Genomic DNA, 21,197 nt, shown 5'->3' on the forward strand with positions numbered 1-21,197 from the left:
GAACCTGCCAATATCAGGCCCCTAATGAGGTCTTTCCAGAGAATGCTGAATATCAGTCCTCTCCTCTTCAACCTGACTACCCCTGAAACCCTCACCCTGCATAGGTGAGAACCTGTGTGTACACAAACTGCATACAACTCGTCCCACTTAACCCCTTCCCGCAGCTGCCTCTTGGCCCTTTAAGAGCGCGGCTGTCTCTCCCCCTCAGGCGAACACCGGTCCATCGCCATTGCAGCTTGCAAATAACCACTATCACTTGAGATGTGGTTCATGCAACATGCTGGGCGATAGTTCAGGCAATTTCTTTCTGGTCTGGATCAGTTCATCTAAGCCTTCCTGAGGGTGCTGAGCTCGACATCCTCCCTCTGTTGGTCCTGTGGGTTCACCCGAGGTACCCTTTTCCTTGGCGGCTCCTATGGGTCATCCACGGCACCTTGTGAGCAATTGATGTCCTGAATCCATAACTTCATATAATATATATATTTGCACTTTTGTCCACCTGGGGTTTAAAAAGGGGTCTTTAAGAAAGCTACTATACAGTGAAACGCGTCAGGCCTGTCCCAATCTGGTTGTGACTATGAAGTTTATTTGTATGATGCACTATGAGCTATGTGATAATCAGACTATCAATTAGTCCTAGTTTTTAATGCTTCTTTTTTACTGCTAATGAATTTAATAAAATGAATGCTATTTTTGATTAAGATGTGTTGTTCATCTTGCATTCAGACTCACCAATTTAGTGACCCTCTTCACCATCCCGTTTGCTTTTATTGGTGTGGATGGGGCCCTCCCACTCTGTCTGGTTGGACCTCATCACACTTATATTTTATTTATTAACTCTTAGGGATTGTAGGGTTATCTAATTATGCGATTTATCCAACAATCATCTATATGCTTTACATGGCCCTTTAAGAGCTTCTAAATGCTGGGAGTCAGAGGTGGGCATTCAGGTCACGTGACCGCTGTGATTGGCTGTCACAGCAGTCACATGATTGGAAAGCTCCGGGACCATTGGGAGCTTTCTGGTCCCCATTGGTGACTGCGCGGAGCGCTCTTAGTTCAGAAAACTGTATATATGCAACCTCTTGGCGTTAAAGTTCACCCGACGAGAGACCCCATATATGTTCCACATCGGCGGGAAGTGGTTAAAAAACCACCACTCAAATAATGAGGAAATGTACCTGCCATCCAGGACATGTTCCTGGCATCCTGTAGAGTGGCCAGTGCCCCAAACGTTACTTTGTCCTTAGACCAGCCTTTCATAACCTTTTTACCCCTGGGGTACCCCTATAATAATTTTCAGGTCTCAGGGAACCCCTGCTAAAACCGGTTTATCAGGGGTGAATGGGATAAAAAATAAAAAGCCTCCTACATTGGTGTAGGAAGAAAACAACCTTCACAACGGTGGTCAGCCTTACAGACTGCTAAAAAGATCATTGGGGTCATGCTGCTGATTCGGCATTGGACCTGGGACTATGCAGGCACCATCATATGGGAGGTCAATAAGCCACAGCTCAAGGAACCCCAAGTAACCTCAGGAGGAACCTTGGGGTTCCACAAAACCCTGTTTGAGAATGCCTATGTTAGATAATGCCCAGCCATTCTTGAACCACCCAGCCACGAATAACCTTTCTATAGAAAAATCTTTCTACAAACATGCTTGTTTGGATTGGGTGAACTCACATGATTGTGCCTATGGAGAAGGGAGGGCATTGTTAGCCCTACGTGGGAAATAATAGTAGCTGGTACAATCCAACCATGCCAACCAACTTTCTTCTGAACGGGCTTGGCCAATGTTGCAAACGGGTCTACAATCATAAAAATGTGCCCTGATTTGACTGACTGTGACAAGACATTTTTTATCCCATTGACCTGTGACATCAATGATTTTATCAGCTGACAGTAATGGTGGCATTCTAACCAGGACTGTAAGGGGGTACTCCTTCAACCGACCACCAATGTAAGCATTTTCCTTATGACCATTGATGAACTAATCTTAACAGGGATTTCCGGACAGCTGAAATTTATTTTAAGGGCTCCTCTGGGGTAAAGAGTTTGGGAAAGGCTGGTCCAATGAATTCAGACAGGTTTACATGGATCTTCACTCTATCCCTGCAGACAATGTTGCAATTGGCCTGGGACAAGGTCACACATGGCGGCCACCTACTGAAATTATACATTTGTACCACTGATTACTCCGCTATTGAATAGTAATGGAAACATTGATTACTCCTCTATTGAATAGTAATGGAAACATTGATTACTCATCTATTGAATAGTAATGGAAACATTGATTACTCATCTATTGAATAGTAATGGAAACATTGATTACTCATCTATTGAATAGTAATAGAAACACAGAATACTCCTCTATTGAATAGTAAAGGGAAACATTGATTACTCCTCTATTGAAAAGTAATGGAAACACTGATTACTCCTCTACTGAATGGTAATGAAATACAGATTACTCCTCTATTGAATAGTAAAGGAAACATTGATTACTCTTCTATTGAATAGTGATGGAAACATTGATTACTCCTCTATTGAATAGTGATGGAAACATTGATTACTCCTCTATTGAATAGTAAGGGAAACATTGATTACTCCTCTATTGAATAGCAAGGGAAACATTGATTACTGCTCTATTGAATAGTAATGGAATCATTGATTACTCCTCTATTGAATAGTAATAGAAACACAGAATACTCCTCTATTGAATAGTAAAGGGAAACATTGATTACTCCTCTATTGAAAAGTAATGGAAACACTGATTACTCCTCTACTGAATGGTAATGAAATACAGATTACTCCTCTATTGAATAGTAAAGGAAACATTGATTACTCCTCTATTGAATAGTAAGGGAAACATTGATTACTCCTCTACTGAATAGTAATGGAAACATTGATTACTCCTTGATTGAATAGTAATAGAAACAAGGATTACTCCGCTATTGAAAAGTAATGGAAACACTGATTACTCCTCTACTGAATGGTAATGAAATACAGATTACTCCTCTATTGAACAGTAATGGAAACATTGATTATTACTCTATTGAACAGTAATAGAAACAAGGATTACTCCTCTACTGAATAGTAATGGAAACACTGATTACTCCTCTATTGAATGTTAATGAAATTACAGATTACTCAAGTACTGAATAGTAATGGAAGCACTTATTGCTCCTCTATTGACTAGTAATGGAAACATTGATTACTCCTCTACTGAATAGTAAGGGAAACACTGATTACTCCCCTATTGAATGGTAATGGAAACACCGATTACTCCTCTACTGAATAGTAATGGAAACATTGATTTCTCCTCTACTGAATAGTAATGGAAACATTGATTTCTCCTCTACTGAATAGTAATGGAAACATTGATTTCTCCTCTACTGAATAGTAATGGAAACACCGATTACTCCTCTACTGAATAGTAATGGAAACATTGATTACTCCTCTATTGAATAGTAATGGAAACAAAGATTACTCCTCTACTGAATAGTAATGGAAACATTGATTACTCCTCTATTGAATAGTAATGGAAACAAAGATTACTCCTCTACTGAATAGTAATGGAAACATGTGTAACCACATGCTATACTCAAGTACTTTTCTATTACATACATAAAAAGTCAACCAAAGAAATTGGAAATTAAATTTTTTTCATGGTATTTCTATATGCCACGATAGCATATCATTCAATAGTTTGCAATGAGGGAACAAGCAAAGTTAGAAGATTGGTTTACTTGTGAATGGAGTTCAGGAAAGTCTGATAGGCAGCAATTAAAGTTATTATTTATGGGTTTTTTAGGATAGGGTTTTTTTTTTTTAGATACAAGTCTAACCCAGTGTTTCCAAAGGTGTGTAATGTGTCTCACGTCAGAGGTTTAGAGCTTCTGATGGCAGCCATAATCAGGGGTCTCCGAGCCATTCATGTACTCCTAATAGGCTCCTCCAGCCATTTTTGGAAGAATGGCATGCTGTTATCATGCCCACTTTAAAATAACACAATGACAGGGTTCACTCAACTATTTAAGGAAATATATATATATATATATATATATATATATATATACACTGTATATATATATTTTTTTTTTCTACTAGGACAGATAGTAGTTGCACTTGGTAAAGGACAGGGTAACAGCTCATAATTGACCAAAGTAAATTAAACAACTATGACTTATCTGAGACCACCATACCAGAATCCCAAACCTGTGATTGGCATCTAAATCCAACACTTTTACTTTTCGTGGTTGGATTTTGGTTTAAGCAATGCTGACCTTGTAGTCATAGCCTGAACTGAACAATATGTTGTTGGCAGTAGGATGCCACTCTATGATCCCCACTCTTCTGCTGTGTCCATACAGTTCCAGCACCGCTTCCGTCATGTTCTTCTTCAGCCCATCATTCGGGATTTCCCATATCCGAACCTTGGGAAAGGACACCTTGTTATTGGACCATTATAATGTTTACATGATTGTGAACACAAATACTGCTAATTATATGGGTTACACCAAGAGAGAAAAAGAACCAACACAGTGAAGTTCAAATGCCACAGTGTATATTCTGTTAATTGTATTTAAAAAGTTTTCAACCAATAGATGTGTCACAGAACAGTAGATTTTAAAATGTACAATTACAGTAAATTATTATAATATTATTTCTCTAAGGTGTACCCTTCCTCCTAAGTCTGCCTTACAGTAGAACCAAAGCCAAAACTTAGAGTAAGGGAGGGTTATAACCCCTGTCAGTTACAAAAATATTAATAAATTAAATATGTATATTAAAAATATTAAATAATACATTAAATACTTATATTAAATTAAATAATACGTTATGAACTAAAATAAAAATTATTTAATTAAAAAAAAAAAAAAAAAAAAAAAAAAGGAATTAATTAAAATAATGAAATTTGGATAGAGTAAGAGAAGGATATAACCCATGTCAGCTACTTTAGTATTAAATAATACATTAAATATACTCATATTAAATGAGATAATACATTAAGAACTAATAGATGATTTAATTAAAAAAGGAACTAAAAAAAAAATGATTTAATTAAAAAAAAAAAAAAAAAGGAATTAATTAAAATAATGAAATTTGGATAGAGTAATGGAGGGTTATAACCCCTGTCAGTTACTAAATTATTAAATAATAAATTAAATATGTATAATAAAAATAATAAATAATACATTAAATACTTATATTAAATTAAATAATACGTTATGAACTAAAAAAAATGATTTAATTAAAAAAAATAAAAAAAAAATAAGGAATTAATTAAAATAATGAAATTTGGATAGAGTAAGAGAAGGATATAACCCATGTCAGCTACTATAGTATTAAATAATACATTAAATATACTTATATTAAATGAAATAATAAATTAAGAACTAATAGATGATTTAATTAAAAAGGAATTAATTTAAATAATGAGTTAAAATATTTATAATTATTATATTATTATTTCTCTATGGGGTACCCTTCCTTTTCTTGTTAGATGTGTCACATAACAGTAGATTCTATAATAAACAATTACAGTATATTAATATAATATTATTGTTTCTCTAAGGTGTACCCTTCCTCCTAAGTCTGCCTTACAGTAGAACCAAAGCCAAAACTTTATTTGTTTTTAATTTATTATTATTTTTTTTTTGATAGAGTAAGGGAGGGATATAACCCCTGTCAGTTACTAAATTAATAATTAATAAATGACAGACCTAAACTAAATTAAATAATACATTATGAACTAATAGTTTACTTCTTTTAAAAAAAAATTAAAGTAATTATAATTATTATTATATTAATATTTCTCTATGGTATACCCTTCTTCCTAAGTCAGCCTTACAGTAGAACCAAAGCCAAAACTTATTTAGTTATTTTTTAAAACTTTGATGGAGTAAGGGAGGGAATACTAGTAGTAACTGTCAGTTACTAGATTAATAAATAAGTTAAATACTTAAATTAAAGAAAAAATACATTATGAACTAATAAACTATTTAATAAAAAAAAGTATAAACTATTTAATTTAAAAAATGAATTAATTACAATAATGAATTTAAATAATTATAATTATTGTCATATAATTATTTCTCTAAGGTGTACTCTTTCTCCTAAGTCTGCCTTACAGTAAAACCAAAGCCAAATCTGTATATATATATATATATATATATATATATATATATATATATATTTTTTTTTTTTTTTTTTTGGGATACAGTAAGGGAGGGATGTAACCCTATCAGTTACAAAATTATTAAATAATAAATTACACACTTAAATTAAATTATAATTTATGAAATAATAGAGGATTTAATTAAAAAAAGGAATGAATTAAAATAATTAATTAAAATAATTATAATTATTATTATATTATTATTTCTCTATTTTGCACCCTTCCTCCTAAGTCAGCCTTACAGTAGAACCAAAGCCAAAAACTTTATTTTTTTTTTAAATTTTGATGGAGTAAGGGAGGGATATAACCCCTGTCAGTTACTAGATTATTAAATAATAAACTAAAAAATTATATTAACTTAAATAATACATTAATAACTAATAGTTTATTTAATTTAAAAATACATTAATTTAAATAATGAATTATTGCCTTCCTTGTTAGTTGTGTCATATAACAGTAGTTTCTCAAATATACAATTGCATTATATTAATATTATTTCTCTAAGGTGTACCTTTCCTCCCAAGTCTGACTTGCATTAGAACCAAAGCTAACACTTTATTTATTTATTTTTTATTTGCATAAAGTAGGGAAGGGATATATAACCCCTGTCAGTTACTAAATTATTAAATAATAAATTACAATAAATTAAACTAAATTAAATAATACATTGTAAACTAATAGATGATTTAATAAAAAAAATGAATGAATTAAAATAATGAATTAAAATAATTATAATTATCATATTATTATTTCTCTATGGTGTATCCTCAGCCTTACAGTAGAACCAAACCACAACTTTATTTTTTTTAAAATTTTGATGGAGTAAGGGAGGGATATAACCCCTGTCAGTTACTAGATTGTTAAATAATAAAACAATTACTTATATTAAAAACATTATTTTTTTAAATTTTGATGGAGTAAGGGAGGGATATAACCCCTGTCAGTTACTAGATTGTTAAATAATAAATTAATTACTTATATTAAATAAAAAATACATTATGAACTTATAAACTATTTAATTAAAAAAATGAATTACTTAAAATAATGAATTAAAATAATTATCATTTTAAATACTATATATTTAGAAAAACATTTTGTGGTTTATTATATTTGGAAATTAAAAATCATCAAAAATGTTAACTCTACTTCACTAAAAAAAATTGGCTGGAGTTTGGCTTTAAAATTAAAGTGGAAACCTCCATAATGTTCAGCATGTGACAGGTCCCCTTTAGTTCACATTAAGTGTCCTGGTGTGGAGTGCTAGCATATAATGTTCTAAGCAAACTTCTAAGACAATAAAGATAAAAAGCATGACTTACCGAGGTGTCCTCGGAGCAGGAGGCGATGACATTCTCAATGAACGGGTTCCACTTAACATCCAGCACTGTGCCCTGGTGCCCGCACACCTTGGGGTGGTTGGGCTCAATGCGTCCAGTCTGGGGGAGGCACAGAACATTTCAGAGGTGAACCCCCTACTATGCAGACCTGGGGGAGGAGGACAGACAGATACACCTGTCAGTAGCTCCTCCCTCCACCTGCACACAGACTGCCCATGCAGAACACTCTGATTCATTATAATTGCAGTAACAACTTACACAACTCAAATATAAAATACATTATTTGAATGTTCAATTTCTAAACTGGCAGTAGACCCATCCGTACATCATTGACAAAGAATAGATGCTGGAACTAGACTCCAGCAGCCAAGAGCTATGGCCTAATTGTGGTAGATTAAAGGAGAATATAAAAACAGGAGCAGTGAAAAAAAATTAGCAAATGAAGATAGTTGTTACTTTTCTACTGTAGATGAGAAAATATGAGGGCTGTACAGAAAGTAATGCACAAGTGGGCACAACCTTTTTCTATTAACTTACATGGGTCATTCAAATTTCACATATTGGTAGAGTGTGAACTGCCAGGGGTGCGTTTGCGATGCGGGAACAGGCTGCGAATTCGCAGCCTTCCCGCATCGCACAAGTGTGAACCCGGACTTCCTCTATAGTAACTCTTCCTCTATAGTAACTCTTCTTCTATAGTAACTCTTCTTCTATAGTAACTCTTCCTCTTTAGTAGCTCTACCTCTATAGTAACTCTTTTTTATATTAACTCTTCTTCTATAGTAACCCTTCCTCCATAGTAACACTTCTTCTATCGTAACTCTTCCTCTTTAGTAACTCTTCCTCTTTAGTAACTCTTCCACTATAGTAACTCCTCCTCTATAGTAACTCTTCCACTATAGTAACTCTTCTTCTATAGTAAATCTTCCTCTATAGTAACTCTTCCACTATAGTAACTCTTCCTCTACAGTAACTCTTCTTCTATAGTAACTCTTCCTCTATACTAACTCTTCCACTATAGTAACTCTTCCTCTATTCCTCTATAGTAACTCTTCCACTATAATAACTCTTCCACAATAGTAACTCTTCCACTATAGTAACTCTTCCTCTATAGTAACTCTTCCTCTATAGTAACTCTCCTTCTATAGTAACTATTCCTCCATTGTAACTCTTCCTCTTTAGTAACTCTTCCTCCATAGTAACTCTTCCTCCATAGTAACTTTTTCTATAGTAACTTTTCCTCTTTAGTAACTCTTCCTCTTTAGGAACTCTTCCTCTATAGTAACCCTTCCTCCATAGTAACACTTCTTCTATCGTAACTCTTCCTCTTTAGTAACTCTTCCTCTTTAGTAACTCTTCTTCTATAGTAACTCTTCCTCTGTAGTAACTCTTCCACTATAGTAACTCCTCCTCTATAGTAACTCTTCTTCTATAGTAACTCTTCCTCTATATTAACTCTTCCACAATAGTAACTCTTCCTCTAAAGTAACTCTTCTTCTATAGTAACTCTTCCTCTATAGTAACTCTTCCTCTATAGTAACTCTTCCTCTATAGTAACTCTTCCTCTATAGTAACTCTTCCACTATAGTAACTCTTCTTCTATAGTAACTCTTCCTCTATAGTAACTCTTCCACTAAAGTAACTCTTCCTCTATTCCTCTATAGTAACTCTTCCTCTATAGTAACTCTTCCACAATAGTAACTCTTCCACTATAGTAACTCTTCTTCTATAGTAACTCTTTCTCTTTAGTAACTCTTCTTCTGTAGTAACTCTTCCTCTATAGTACGTAACTCTTCCACTATAGTAACTCTTCCTCTACAGTAACTCTTCTTTTATAGTAATTCTTCTTCTATAGTAACTCTTCCTCTGTAGTAATTCTTCTTCTATAGTAACTCTTCCTCCATAGTAACTCTTCCTCTTTAGTAACCCTTCCTCCATAGTAACTCTTCCTCCATAGTAACTCTTCCTCTATAGTAACTCTTCTTCTATAGTAACTTTTTTTCTATAGTAACTCTTCTTCTTTAGGAACTCTTCCTCTATAGTACCCATTCCTCCATAGTAACACTTCTTCTATAGTAACTCTTCTTCTATAGTAACTCTTCCTCTTTAGTAACTCCTCCTCTAAGACCCTAATCCGAGCATGCAGCCTGGCAGGTCAGGAAAAGGGGAGACGAGTGAGCGCCCCCCTTCCTGAACCATACCAGGCCACATGCCCTCAACATGGGGAGGTTCTTTGGGCCCCCCCACCCCAAAGCACCTTATCCCATGTTGATAGGGACAAGGGTCTCTTCCCCACAACCCTGGGCTGTGGTTTTGGGGGTCAGCGGGCAGGGGGGCTTATCGGAATCTGGAATCCCCCTTTAACAAGGGGGCCCCCATATCCCAGCCCCCCCCCATGTAAATGAGTATAGGGTACATATTACCCCTACCCATTCACCAAAAAAATGTCAATAATTAATAAAAACAGAGAGAAAGTTTCTTTACAATTCTGTTATTAAAAAATAAAAAACAGTGTCGCCCGATGTTAATCCATTGTCAATCATGACGCCCGCTGCACCCAAAAAAGAAAAGGCAAAATGCCAAATGGCTGGCTTCCCATTTGACAGTTCTTATATAGGTAAGGGCAGGGGCCATCTGGTGATGTCGCCATGTGGCCCTGCCTATCTAAAAACTATCAAATGGCAAGTCGGCGGTTTGCCTTCAAGGCGGGAGGAGCGTTTTTGGGTTTTTTTCCGGGTCGGCAGTGCAGCAGCATCATGATTGATGATGGATTTACATCAAGGAACACTGTTTTTTATTTTTTAATAAAGGAGTTGTCAAAAATTGTCTCTCTGTTTTTATTACTTTTTGGCACTTTTTTGGTGAATGGGTAGAGGTACTATGTACCCCATACTCAATCACATGGGGGAGGGGCTGGTATCTGGGAGCCCCCTTGTTAAAGGGGATTCCAGATTCCGATAGACCCCTGCCCGCAGACCCCCACAACCACACCCCAGGGTTGTGGGGAAGAGACCCTTGTCCCCCATTAACATGGGAACAAAGTGCTTTGGGGTGGGGAGGGCAGAGCCTCCCCCCCTGCCCAAAGCACCAATCCTCCTATGTTGAGGGCATGTGGCCTGGTATGGTTCAGGAGGGGGAGGGAGGCTCCCTCCCCCCCCCCCCCTTCCTGGCCTGCAAGGCTGCATGCTCGGATAAAGGTCTGGTATGGATTTTGGGGGGCCCCCACAGAACTTTTTTCTTCCTAGTGAGAACCTCAGTGGCCAATACTCAAATTAATTTTAAAACCTGGACCAAGGCTGCCATTGCTGACCTGCTTCTGAAAAAAAATGTGAGTTGTCTGGCTATCTTTGATTTCAAAACTTTCTATGCAAGCATGCATCAAGTGAAGCAACTTGAAGTCGGACTTCTTACTCTTTGTCCAAACTTCAAAATAAACAAATGTGATGTTACAACCTGAATTTTTGATGCGACTACTGTATAAAATAAATACCCATGCCTGGGCCACAGCTGCTCACACTGTCATGTAGAAGATAAATGAAGGTCCAGCAACACGCTATAACAGATGCATAAAATTCATATAATCTTTATTGCAGATCCATCAAGACAAGGAGGGATCCAATATACAGTGGGGGGGGGGGGGGGGGGATAATTATAATTATTTTATCCACTGCAGATTTTGCAAGTTTGCCCGCTTACAAAGAAATTAAGGGTCTATAATTTTTATCATAGTTGTATTTTAACCACTTACCGCAAAGTGACGTAGGACTACGTCGGCAAACTTTGCGGTATTATACCGGGGTGATGCCTCTAGCTAGAGGCACCATCCCGGTACCGTGCTTTAGAGCTGACGGTCGGCTTTCCATCGGTAATGACCGATGCGGCTCGGAGCCACTCGATCAATACCCGTGTGAGCGGGAGGGGACGCCCCCCCCCCTCCCGCCGCCTTCCGTGACTTTGCCCGGGCCTTCCGTCCCACCGGGAGACCCGAGCACCCAGCCGGCGCGTCCGCCGGCTGGATGGAGTCCTGATCTAGGCCGGAAGCGGCTTCGATCGGGTCTCCGATGACGTAACCCGGAGGCAGCATCCATAATGTCACTTCCGGGTTACTCTGCTGCAAAAGACGGCAGATTTAAAAACCGGCTGTATGCAAAAATGCCGTTTTCTGCGTTTTGCATACATGAAAGTGTAGTGGAGGGGTCTGGGGTCTTTTAGACCCTCGATCCCTCCATAAAGAGTACCTGTCACTGCATATTGGTGTCACAAGGGATGTTTACATTGCTTGTGACAGCAATAAAAATGATCAGATTTTTTTTAAAAAAAAACGTGTAATAAAGTAAAAAAAAAAAAACAATAAAACAAATAGGGAAAAAAAATAAAAAATTTTAGCCGCCCCCGTCACCGTTAGCTCGCGCATGAAAGAAAACGTATACGGAAGTCGAGCCGCGAACGAAATCACTGTTCAAACCACACATGTGAGGTATCGCCGCGATCGCCAGAGCGTGAGCAATAATTAACAAAAAAGAGCTACACTCTAACACTAAACTGGTAACCGTTAAAAAAATTTAAAATGTCGCCTATTGAGATTTCTATTGAGCGTAGTTTGTCGCCATTCCACGGGAGTGCGCAATTTTAAACCGTAACATGTTGGGTATCTATTTACTCGGCGTGACATCATCTTTCACAATATACAAAAAAAATGGGCTGACTTTACTGTTTAGTATTTTTCAAATGCAGTGAAATGTGATTTTTCGTAATTTTTCCAAAAAAATTGCGTTTTAAAGACCGCTGTGACAAAAAATACTGCAGTGACCGACATTTTATTCTCCAGAGTCTTTGCTAAAAAAAATATAAAATAAAAGTAGTTTTCTAGGAAAAAATACTGATTTTAACTTGTAAACAAAAAGTGTCTGAAATAGGGCTGGGGCTTAAGTGGTTAAATGATAGAGACAGAATATCAACCAAACATTCAGAAAAAACACATAAAAAAAATGTTATAAATTGAGTTGCAGTTCAGTGAGTGAAATAAGTATTTGATCCCCAAGCAAAACATGACTTAGTAGTTGGTGGAGAAACCCTTGTTGGCAACCACAGAGGTCAGATCAGACGTTTCTTGTAGCTGGTTACCAGGTTTGCACACATCTCAGGAGGGATTTTGGTCCTCTCTTTTTACAGATCTTCTCTATCCTCTTGCTTGGCAACTCGAAGTTTCAGCTCCCTCCATATAATTTCTATAGGATTAAGGTCTGGAGACTGGCTAGGCCACTCTATGACCTTAATGTGCTTCTTGTTGAGCCACTCCTTTGTTGCCTTGGCGGTATGTTTTGGGTCATTGTCATGCTGAAAGACCCATCCATATCCCATCTTCAGTGTTCTGGCTAAGGGAAGAAGGTTCTTATCCAAGATTATACAATACATGGCCCCGTCCATTGGCCCCTCAATGCAGCAAAGTCGGCCTGTACCTTTAGCAGAGAAACCGCCCCAAAGCATGTTTCCACTTCCGTGCATGACTGTAGGGATGATGTTCTTAGGGTCATAATCAGCATTTTTCTTCCTCCAAACACAGGGATTCCCCCTTCTCAAGAAGGCACATGTACAGTCATGTCAATGAACATCTAAATGATTCAGAGATTGATTGGGAGAAAGTGCTGTGGTCAGATAAGACCAAAATTGAGCTATTTGGCGCTAACTCAACTCGCTGTGTTTGGAGGAAGAAAAATGCTGACTATGAGCCTAAGAACATCACCCCTACAGTCAAGCACGTAGAAGGAAACATGAGGCTTTGGGGCTGTTTATCTGCTAAAGGTACAGGCTGACTTTGCCGCATTGAGGGGCCAATGAATGGGGCCATCTATTGTAAAATCTTGGATGAGAACCTTCTTTCCTCAGCCAGAACACTGAAGATGGGTCATGGATGGGTCTTTCAGCATGACAATGACCCAAAACATACTGCCACGGCAACAAAGGAGTGGCTCTAGAAGAAGCACATTTAGGTCATGGAGTGGCCCAGCCAGTCTTCAGACCTTTAATCCTATAGAAAGTTTATGGAAAGAGTTGAAACTTCAAGTTGCCAAGAGAAAGGTAAGAAACCTTAAAGATTTAGAGAAGATCTGTAAAGAAGAGAGGAATAATATCCCTCCCGAGATGTGTGCAAACCTGGTAACCAACTACAAGAAACGTCCGTGGGCAAACTTACAAATCTGCAGGGCATCAAATAATTATTTTTTCCCCACTGTACAACAGGGGTTGATGCGTTTCAGCCCCTTACTGGGCCTTTGTCATTACTGGATTATGACTAAGGCCCAGTAAGGGGCTGAAACTCATGAACCATTGTATATTGGATTTCCCCTTGTCTTGATGGATCTGTAATAAAGATTATATAAATTGTATGCACCTGTTATATTGTGTTCCTGTATCTTCACTCATCTTCTACATCTCCTGCCAGAGGCTGCTTGATAAGTATGACAGCTAGGCAAATAGCAATTTCAGAAGGAGAGGCTATCAACAGAGGTTCCTTCATTATATAATGCCTTGATGTATTCTGGTCTTAAGCCTCGTACACACGCAAAGATTGTTGGCCGACCGATCGGCCGTCTTTTGTCCAGTGTTGTTGTGTTGGTTGTGTTGGCTCTAGACTTGCACTGGACTTTTGTTGGCCAACAAAAACCAACATCAGAAGTGATGTCATGTGCTGGTTTACTTTCCGTGTGTTTTTTCTTCTCTGAGCATGCCCAGTCTTGCTCATCAGATTTTTGTCTGCCAAAATCTGTACTGACTGACGAAAAATCGGCCGTTGTGGTGACGGCCAACAAAAATTTTATAGCATGCACACCAGATTTTGTTCGGCCGAAAAGTCGCAGTCAGTTGTCGGAAGCATCATACTAACAAGTAGACAATCGGCCGATCGGACGTTGGCCGAAAATTCACGGCCAACAATCGTTGCGTGTGTACGAGGCATAAAGCTGGATACACACTATCCAATTTTTGTGGTTAGATTTCCTTCAGATTTACCTTTTCTATGTAGTGCAAGGGCCTGCCAGATTGCATACAAATTGAAAGTGTTTAGGTCTGACCTCATATTATATGGTTTTGGTAAGTCTAAATGAAAAAGTCTTCAGAAAATCTTATAGTGTGTATGGCCCATTAGTCTCCAATTTGTCAAATAGAATAAAACATAACTTGTGCCACTCACCTGGTGGAGGGGAATTACCAGAAATGCACCTCCTCCTGCACTCTCGGTGACAATGGCTAGGAACTTGGAGTTGACGGCACAGAAAGAGTTGTCATGCACGTTCTTAGTGATGGGTATGCATTCATAACAGTTCTCTCGACTTGCAACCTTGCCGTACACATTCCTGAATTTAGAGCTGCGATACTGCGGGCGCCACGACATCTGGGAGAAGATAAAAATGGCATTGTTAGCACTATGGTATAGTAAACACATGATGATGATTGATGGAGACATATCTTCAAAGCTCAACACCAAACACTTTCATTTTAGTTTTTGGATAGATGGGAGGCAAACATGGGCAGAGTTTGAGCGCAAAGGTCATAATGGCAACCATGCCCATGCTACCCATGCGCCCTCCCAACCACATTCGATTTTACACTGTGTCGCTGGGGAGAAGGGGTTACGTCACCCTGCGTAGGTAGATCAGTAAGCCCTTTCCCCCAGCGGTGCAATCTTTCCCCCAGCGGTGCACTCTCTGCTCAATTTCCCTGACCAGCCCAGTACTGCCCCTCCCTGCCCCACTCAAATGTTCATGTGCAAACAAGGTGGTGGCACTGGCAGGCGGAATGCTCTGTGAAAGTGGTGAGCTTGTATGTGAATCTGGAAGTCAGAGGGCCCACCCATCCCACACGGGGCCCAAGCGGGGCCCTCTGAGGTTCCTCTTTTACATACAAGCTCAGTGTGGCCTCCTGCCCCGTCTTGTTTGCATGTGCAGCAGGCAGGAGGAGAGAGAGAAGAGAGACAGCTACCATACAGTTAAAGAGCATCCTTGTGTAAGTAGCACACCTCCCAACATTCTTGGTATCTTGGGGCACGGTGGGAGTATTTTAGCATGCAGTGGAAGAGGCGGATGATATTGGGGGGTCCCCAGGTCAACTTTTGCATCAGGGCCCACAAGCTTCTGAGGGGGAGAGTTATCATTTCCGTTGGCCGTTGGGCCGTTCTGTGACATTGTGGAAAACTTTCCTCACTTCCTGCCCCTGTGACACCCATAAGTGATGGGTGTCAGTCAGAGAGGAAGTCAATAAATGCAATGTTAGACTTTCTAAGCCTTCCCCACTCTACTAAAAATGTGTTTTTTGTTAATATCTCTGTCTGAGATTTTTTTTTTCACTTCTGGTCTTGACTGGAAGTCAGGGGAAATCTCAAAAATAGGCAGACAGTAATTTAAAAAAATGGACAGAAGTTACAACCCATCCCACCCAGGATATGTTTTTAGTGGAGTTGGTGTCAGGAAGGGCATTCCAGCAGACAGGGTGGCTCTTCTGGATGGTGCCCTGTGCATAGGCACAAGCTAATCCATGGTCCTTTACAAGCATTTAGGAAAGGTCCACATGCTCATGCAGATGCCCACACATGTGCATCTAATTGCTCACGTTAGCAGGCTATTTAAATTGAGCCTGTGCTATAGTTCAGTGCTGTATTGTCTACAGCAGGGATCCTCAAACTACGGCCCTCCAGCTGTTGCGGAACTACACATCCCATGAGGCATTGTAAATCTCTGACATTCACAGATATAAGTAGGCATGATGGGAATTGTAGTTCCTGAACAGCTGAAGGGCCATAGTTTGGACATAGCACTAGGGCAGGGGTCTTCAAACTATGGCCCGCCAGTTGTTCAGGAACTACAATTCCCATCATGCCTAGCCATGTCTGTGAATGTCAGAGTTTTACAATGCCTCATGGGATGTGTAGTTCTGCAACAGCTGGAGGGCCGTAGTTTGAGGATCCCTGGTCTACAGCGTTCCTGTGAATACAGTACATGCATCCTGTTACTCTGCATCTGACTACTGTTACTGACCCGGCTTGTCTTGACCACTCCTGAACTCTACCTGCACTGACCCCGGCCTGCCTCTGACCTCGCTTTTGCCTATGCCCCTTGTTGCTGCTCCACTGATCTGTTACCTCTACTCAGCAGTGTGTGGTCACGGGCTGATGAGCTGCTTCAAACCAGGTCTTATGTGATATATATATTACACTGGCCTCCCTTCTGGTACTGGTCTGTGGATCACCTTGCATTATAAACCCCTCTGCATTGTGTATCAAGTACTTCACAGATACTCCAGTGAAAAGCGGAGGTCTCTTACTCATGCCCCTTGTAGACGTTGGGGGTGCCCAGGATCTTGGCCAGTGGCCCACTCTGGTACTGACTGATTTCAGCCTTATATGAAATACTCTGACTTGGTTCTTTTAAACATGCGGTTATTTCATTCCAAACACCAGAGCATTTGTGATTGTAGACATCTGTACATAGCCATGCTCATGTAGACCCCTGAGGAAGAATTTGACCTCACCATTTTTGAAACGCGTTGGGTCTTAGCTATCTATGTTTTTCACAATATGCTCCCTTCTTTTGTCAGGTGTTGTGTATGACATTGTGTAACCGCATCATTTTGTTTTAACCCATCCGGAGGTTCTCTCTGGATTCATGTGATCTTTTTATATGTTTCATGCAATAAACTTCATATATATTTTTTGAGATTTTTTTCCTTTTTTTCTCTCTTCCTATATTTTCTTATACTTTTTTGAAATTTATACTTTGTCTACCCATTGCCCTTAAAAGTCCCACCCAGAGGGTTTTTCCTGTTGTATGTATTGATTTTGGAATGCGGGCATATTAATCTCTATTTGGCTCCAGTGTAAGGCAATCACTGATCTGTTACTGACCTGGCCTGGTTCCTGACCTCGCTTCTGCCTACACATCTGCACCTGATCTGTCTGCCTGTGTATGACCCGGCTCGTCTGACTCTGCCTCCGTTCCTATCGCTGTTGGACTGCCTGCTGCCTACAATCCACTGATGCCTGCTCACCGCCTGTCTGCTACCAGCCTGTGCCGTCTGCTGTCGCCAGTGTCAGTCAGCTCCTGTTTCTTGCTTACTGGTGTCCATCCTGCACTCCTGACGTGCTGCGGTCAACTGACAGCCTTCCTCTGCTTGATCCACATTTTCCATCCAGCTCTGCTGCTGGCAAGACCAATAGGCACTTGTGCCACTCTGTACTCTGGCGCCACCTGTCTGCTCTAGCAGGGCGCCACGAGTCAGAGGTGCAAGAGAGGTCTTCTTCATTGTGTCAGGCTCTTCTACCAGGTACGTGACAGTTGGTCTAATCTAAATAATAAAAGTGAAAAGTTGAAGTGTAGTTTGAAAACAGAAGAGTACATATGCACTGTTGAAGAATGCACCCGAGGCGTTTTTTCGCGTGCGTGCCTCCTGATTTCACAATGAGTAACAAAGGACAAGACCCAAAGCATTGGGCAATGTATGGTATTTATGACTATGGCACAGGGTCAGACATAACCCCAGCTTGAGCGTCCTTACTGAAAGCATGGTCTGTATTACATGCATGTTGGAGGACACATTGTGCCTGAGGGTGCGGGATGACAATGGATCTACTGTCTAGGGCCACACACCCTTCCCCTATTCCCCATCCTACAATATTCCTTACAATGATCCTCTCTTTACAGCTCTACCCGCTAACATAAAGTGTTAACCATTTCCTGTAGGATCCTCGGCATCACTGTGACCTTTGGCCAAAATGAAAAGACTGAACTATTTTTAGCCCAGATTTTCGTAATCACCCCAATTCCACATATCTTCTATCAGTGCTAATTTTATGGCTGTCTCCTTCCTCGTCAGATCATCATTATGGGTCTCCCTGTTCTTCACCGGGACAGACTGGGGGATCCATTCCATTATCGCTCACTGTTATCATATACACACAGATTTACATCCCTGGAAAAATAATCAACACCTAGAGGAAGTCAAATTTGTTTTTTCTTTTTTAAAAGAATATACACAATATTACCAAAAGTATTGGGACGCCTGCCTTTACACGCACATGAACTTTAATGGCATCCCAGTCTTAGTCCGTAGGGTTCAATATTGAGTTGGCCCACCCTTTGCAGCTATAACAGCTTCAACTCTTCTGGGAAGGCCGTCCACAAGGTTTAAGAGTGTGTCTATGGGAATGTTTGACCATTCTTCCAGAAGCGCATTTGTGAGGTCAGGCACTGATGTTGGACGAGAAGGCTTGGCTCGCAGTCGCCGCTTAAATCTATTCCAAAGGTGTTCTATCAGATTGAGGTCAGGACTCTGTGCAGGCCAGTCAAGTTCCTCCACCCCAAATTTGCTCATTCATGTCTTTATGGACCTTGCTTTGTGCACTGGTGCGCAGTCATGATTGAACAGGAAGGAGCCATCCCCAAACTCTTCCCACAGAGTTGGGAGCATGAAATTGTCCAAAACGTCTTGGTACGCGGATGCTTTAAGAGTTCCCTTCACTGGAACTAAGGGACCAAGCCCAACCCCTGAAAAGCAACCCCACACCATAATCCCCCTCAACCAAATGATTTGGACCAGTGCACAAAGCAAGGTCCATAAAGACATGGATGAGCGAGTTTGGGGTGGAGACACTTGACTGGCCTGCACAGAGTCCTGACCTCAACCCGATAAAACACCTTGATGATGAATTACAGGGGAGACTGCAAGCCAGGACTTCTCATCCAACATCAGTGACTGACCTCACAAATGTGCTTCTGAAAGAATGGTCAAACATTCCCATAGACACACTCCTAAACCTTGTGGACAGCCTTCCCATTAGAGTTGAAGCTGTTATATGAGCCAACTCAATATTGAACCCTACGGACTAAGACTGGGATGCCATTAAAGTTCATGTGTGTGTAAAGGCAGGCGTCCCAATACTTTTGGTAATATATGTAGCTTTTGTTGCAAAAATTTTACAAACATTACTAGGAATAGTTGCAGCTACTAAAGAGATCCTGTTAATAGAAATAATAGTTTTTAGTGCTTTAACAGTATATGTATAATCGGTAGTAAACTTAAAAAAAAAAAAATGTAATATAATATAATAATAACCCTGAGAGGTCTGCAGCTACACAGTCCCATTCACAACAAACTGCAATACGCTGTAGGTTCTGACACCTTCATAGCTTTTTCAGCTCTTGTCAAAGTCACTCAAATCCTTACATTTCTTTTTCTGTTTTAAACATATCAACTTCAGGGCCAACATGTTTACAGTGGTGATCAAAGTTTGGGCACTTTGGGCAGTTTTCATGAACGGCAGGAGCTTCCCAACTTCGCATGTTAACAAGTGAGTGATTGGCAGGCAGCAAGTACAGTGGTGATCGAAAGTTTGGGCACCCCAGGTAAAAATCTTTATTAATGTGCATAAAGAAGCCAAGGAAAGATGGAAAAATCTCCAAAAGGCATCAAATTACAGATTAGACATTTGTATAATATGTCAACAAAAGTTAGATTTTATATCCATCATTTACACTTTCAAAATAACAGAAAACAAAAAAATGGCGTCTGCAAAAGTTTGGGCACCCTGCAGAGTTAATATCTTGTACTGCCCCCTTTGGCAAACATCACAGCTTGTAAACGCTTTTTGTAGCCAGCCAAGAGTCTTTCAATTCTTCTTTGAGGTATCTTTGCCCATTCTTCCTTACAAAAGTCTTTCAGTTCTTTGAGATGTCTTGGCTGTCTGTCATGCGCTGCTCTTTTAAGGTCTATCCATAGATTTTCAATTATGTTGAGGTCAGGAGATTGTGAAGGCCATGGCAAAACCTTCAGTTTACGCCTCTTGATGTAATCCCCTGTGGATTTCGAGGTGTGTTTAGGATCATTATCCATTTGTAGAAGCCATCCTCTCTTTAACTTCAGCTTTTTCACAGATGGCATCAAGTTACCATCCAAAATTTGCTGAAATTTTATTGAATCCATTTTTCCTTCTACTTGTGAGATGTTCCCTGTGCCACTGGCTGCAATACAACCCCAAAGCAGGATTGATCCACCCCCATGCTTAACAGTTGGACAGAGGTTCTTTTCTTTAAATTCTGTACCCCTTCTTCTCCAAACGTACCTTTGCTCATTGCGGCCAAAAAGTTCAATTTTAACCTCATCAGTCCACAGAACTTGTTTCCAAAATGCATCAGGCTTGTCTATATGTTCATTTGCAAAGTTCAAACGTTGATTTTTGTGGTGAGGACATAGAAGAGGTTTTCTTCTGATGACTCTTCCATGAAGACCATATTTGTACAAGTATCTCTTTATAGTGGAATAGTGTACCCCAACTCCAGTGTCTGCCAGATCTTTCTGGAGGGATCGTGCAGTCAAACGTGGGTTTTGAATTGTTTTTCTCACAATCCTGCGAGCTGTTCTGTCTGATATTTTTCTTGGTCTTCCAGATCTTGCTTTAACTTCCACTGTTCCTGATGACGGCCATTTCTTAATTACATTCCGAACAGAGGATATTGACATCTGAAAACGCTTTGCTTTCTTCTTATAGCCTTCTCCAGCTTTGTGAGCGTCAACTATTTTCAGTTTCAGTTTTCTAGGCAACTGCTTAGAAGATCCCATGGTGCTGAATGTTGGGGCAAGGTCAGATGAGTCTGGGCATTTAAAACCTTTGAGACTGACATCACCTGGTCTTCCCA

At 39.7% G+C, this 21,197-nt stretch overlaps 1 protein-coding gene across 1 annotated transcript in view; it reads right to left on the bottom strand.

Annotated features, from left to right (window-relative positions):
- The window catches only part of CORO2B (coronin 2B), a 153,206-nt gene that overhangs the window by 41,687 nt on the left and 90,322 nt on the right, over nucleotides 1–21,197 (bottom strand). Inside the window, exons 2-4 of the mRNA XM_082253019.1 lie at nucleotides 14,705–14,905; nucleotides 7,498–7,614; nucleotides 4,284–4,433 (exon numbers count right to left, since the gene is read on the bottom strand). Of these exons, the coding sequence (XP_082109145.1) occupies nucleotides 4,284–4,433; nucleotides 7,498–7,614; nucleotides 14,705–14,905 (468 nt within the window). The remainder of the gene's footprint in view (nucleotides 1–4,283; nucleotides 4,434–7,497; nucleotides 7,615–14,704; nucleotides 14,906–21,197) is intronic.

This window comes from Pelophylax lessonae, assembly GCF_965119305.1.
Source record: "Pelophylax lessonae genome assembly, chromosome: 4".
NCBI classification, from domain to species: Eukaryota; Metazoa; Chordata; class Amphibia; order Anura; family Ranidae; genus Pelophylax; species Pelophylax lessonae.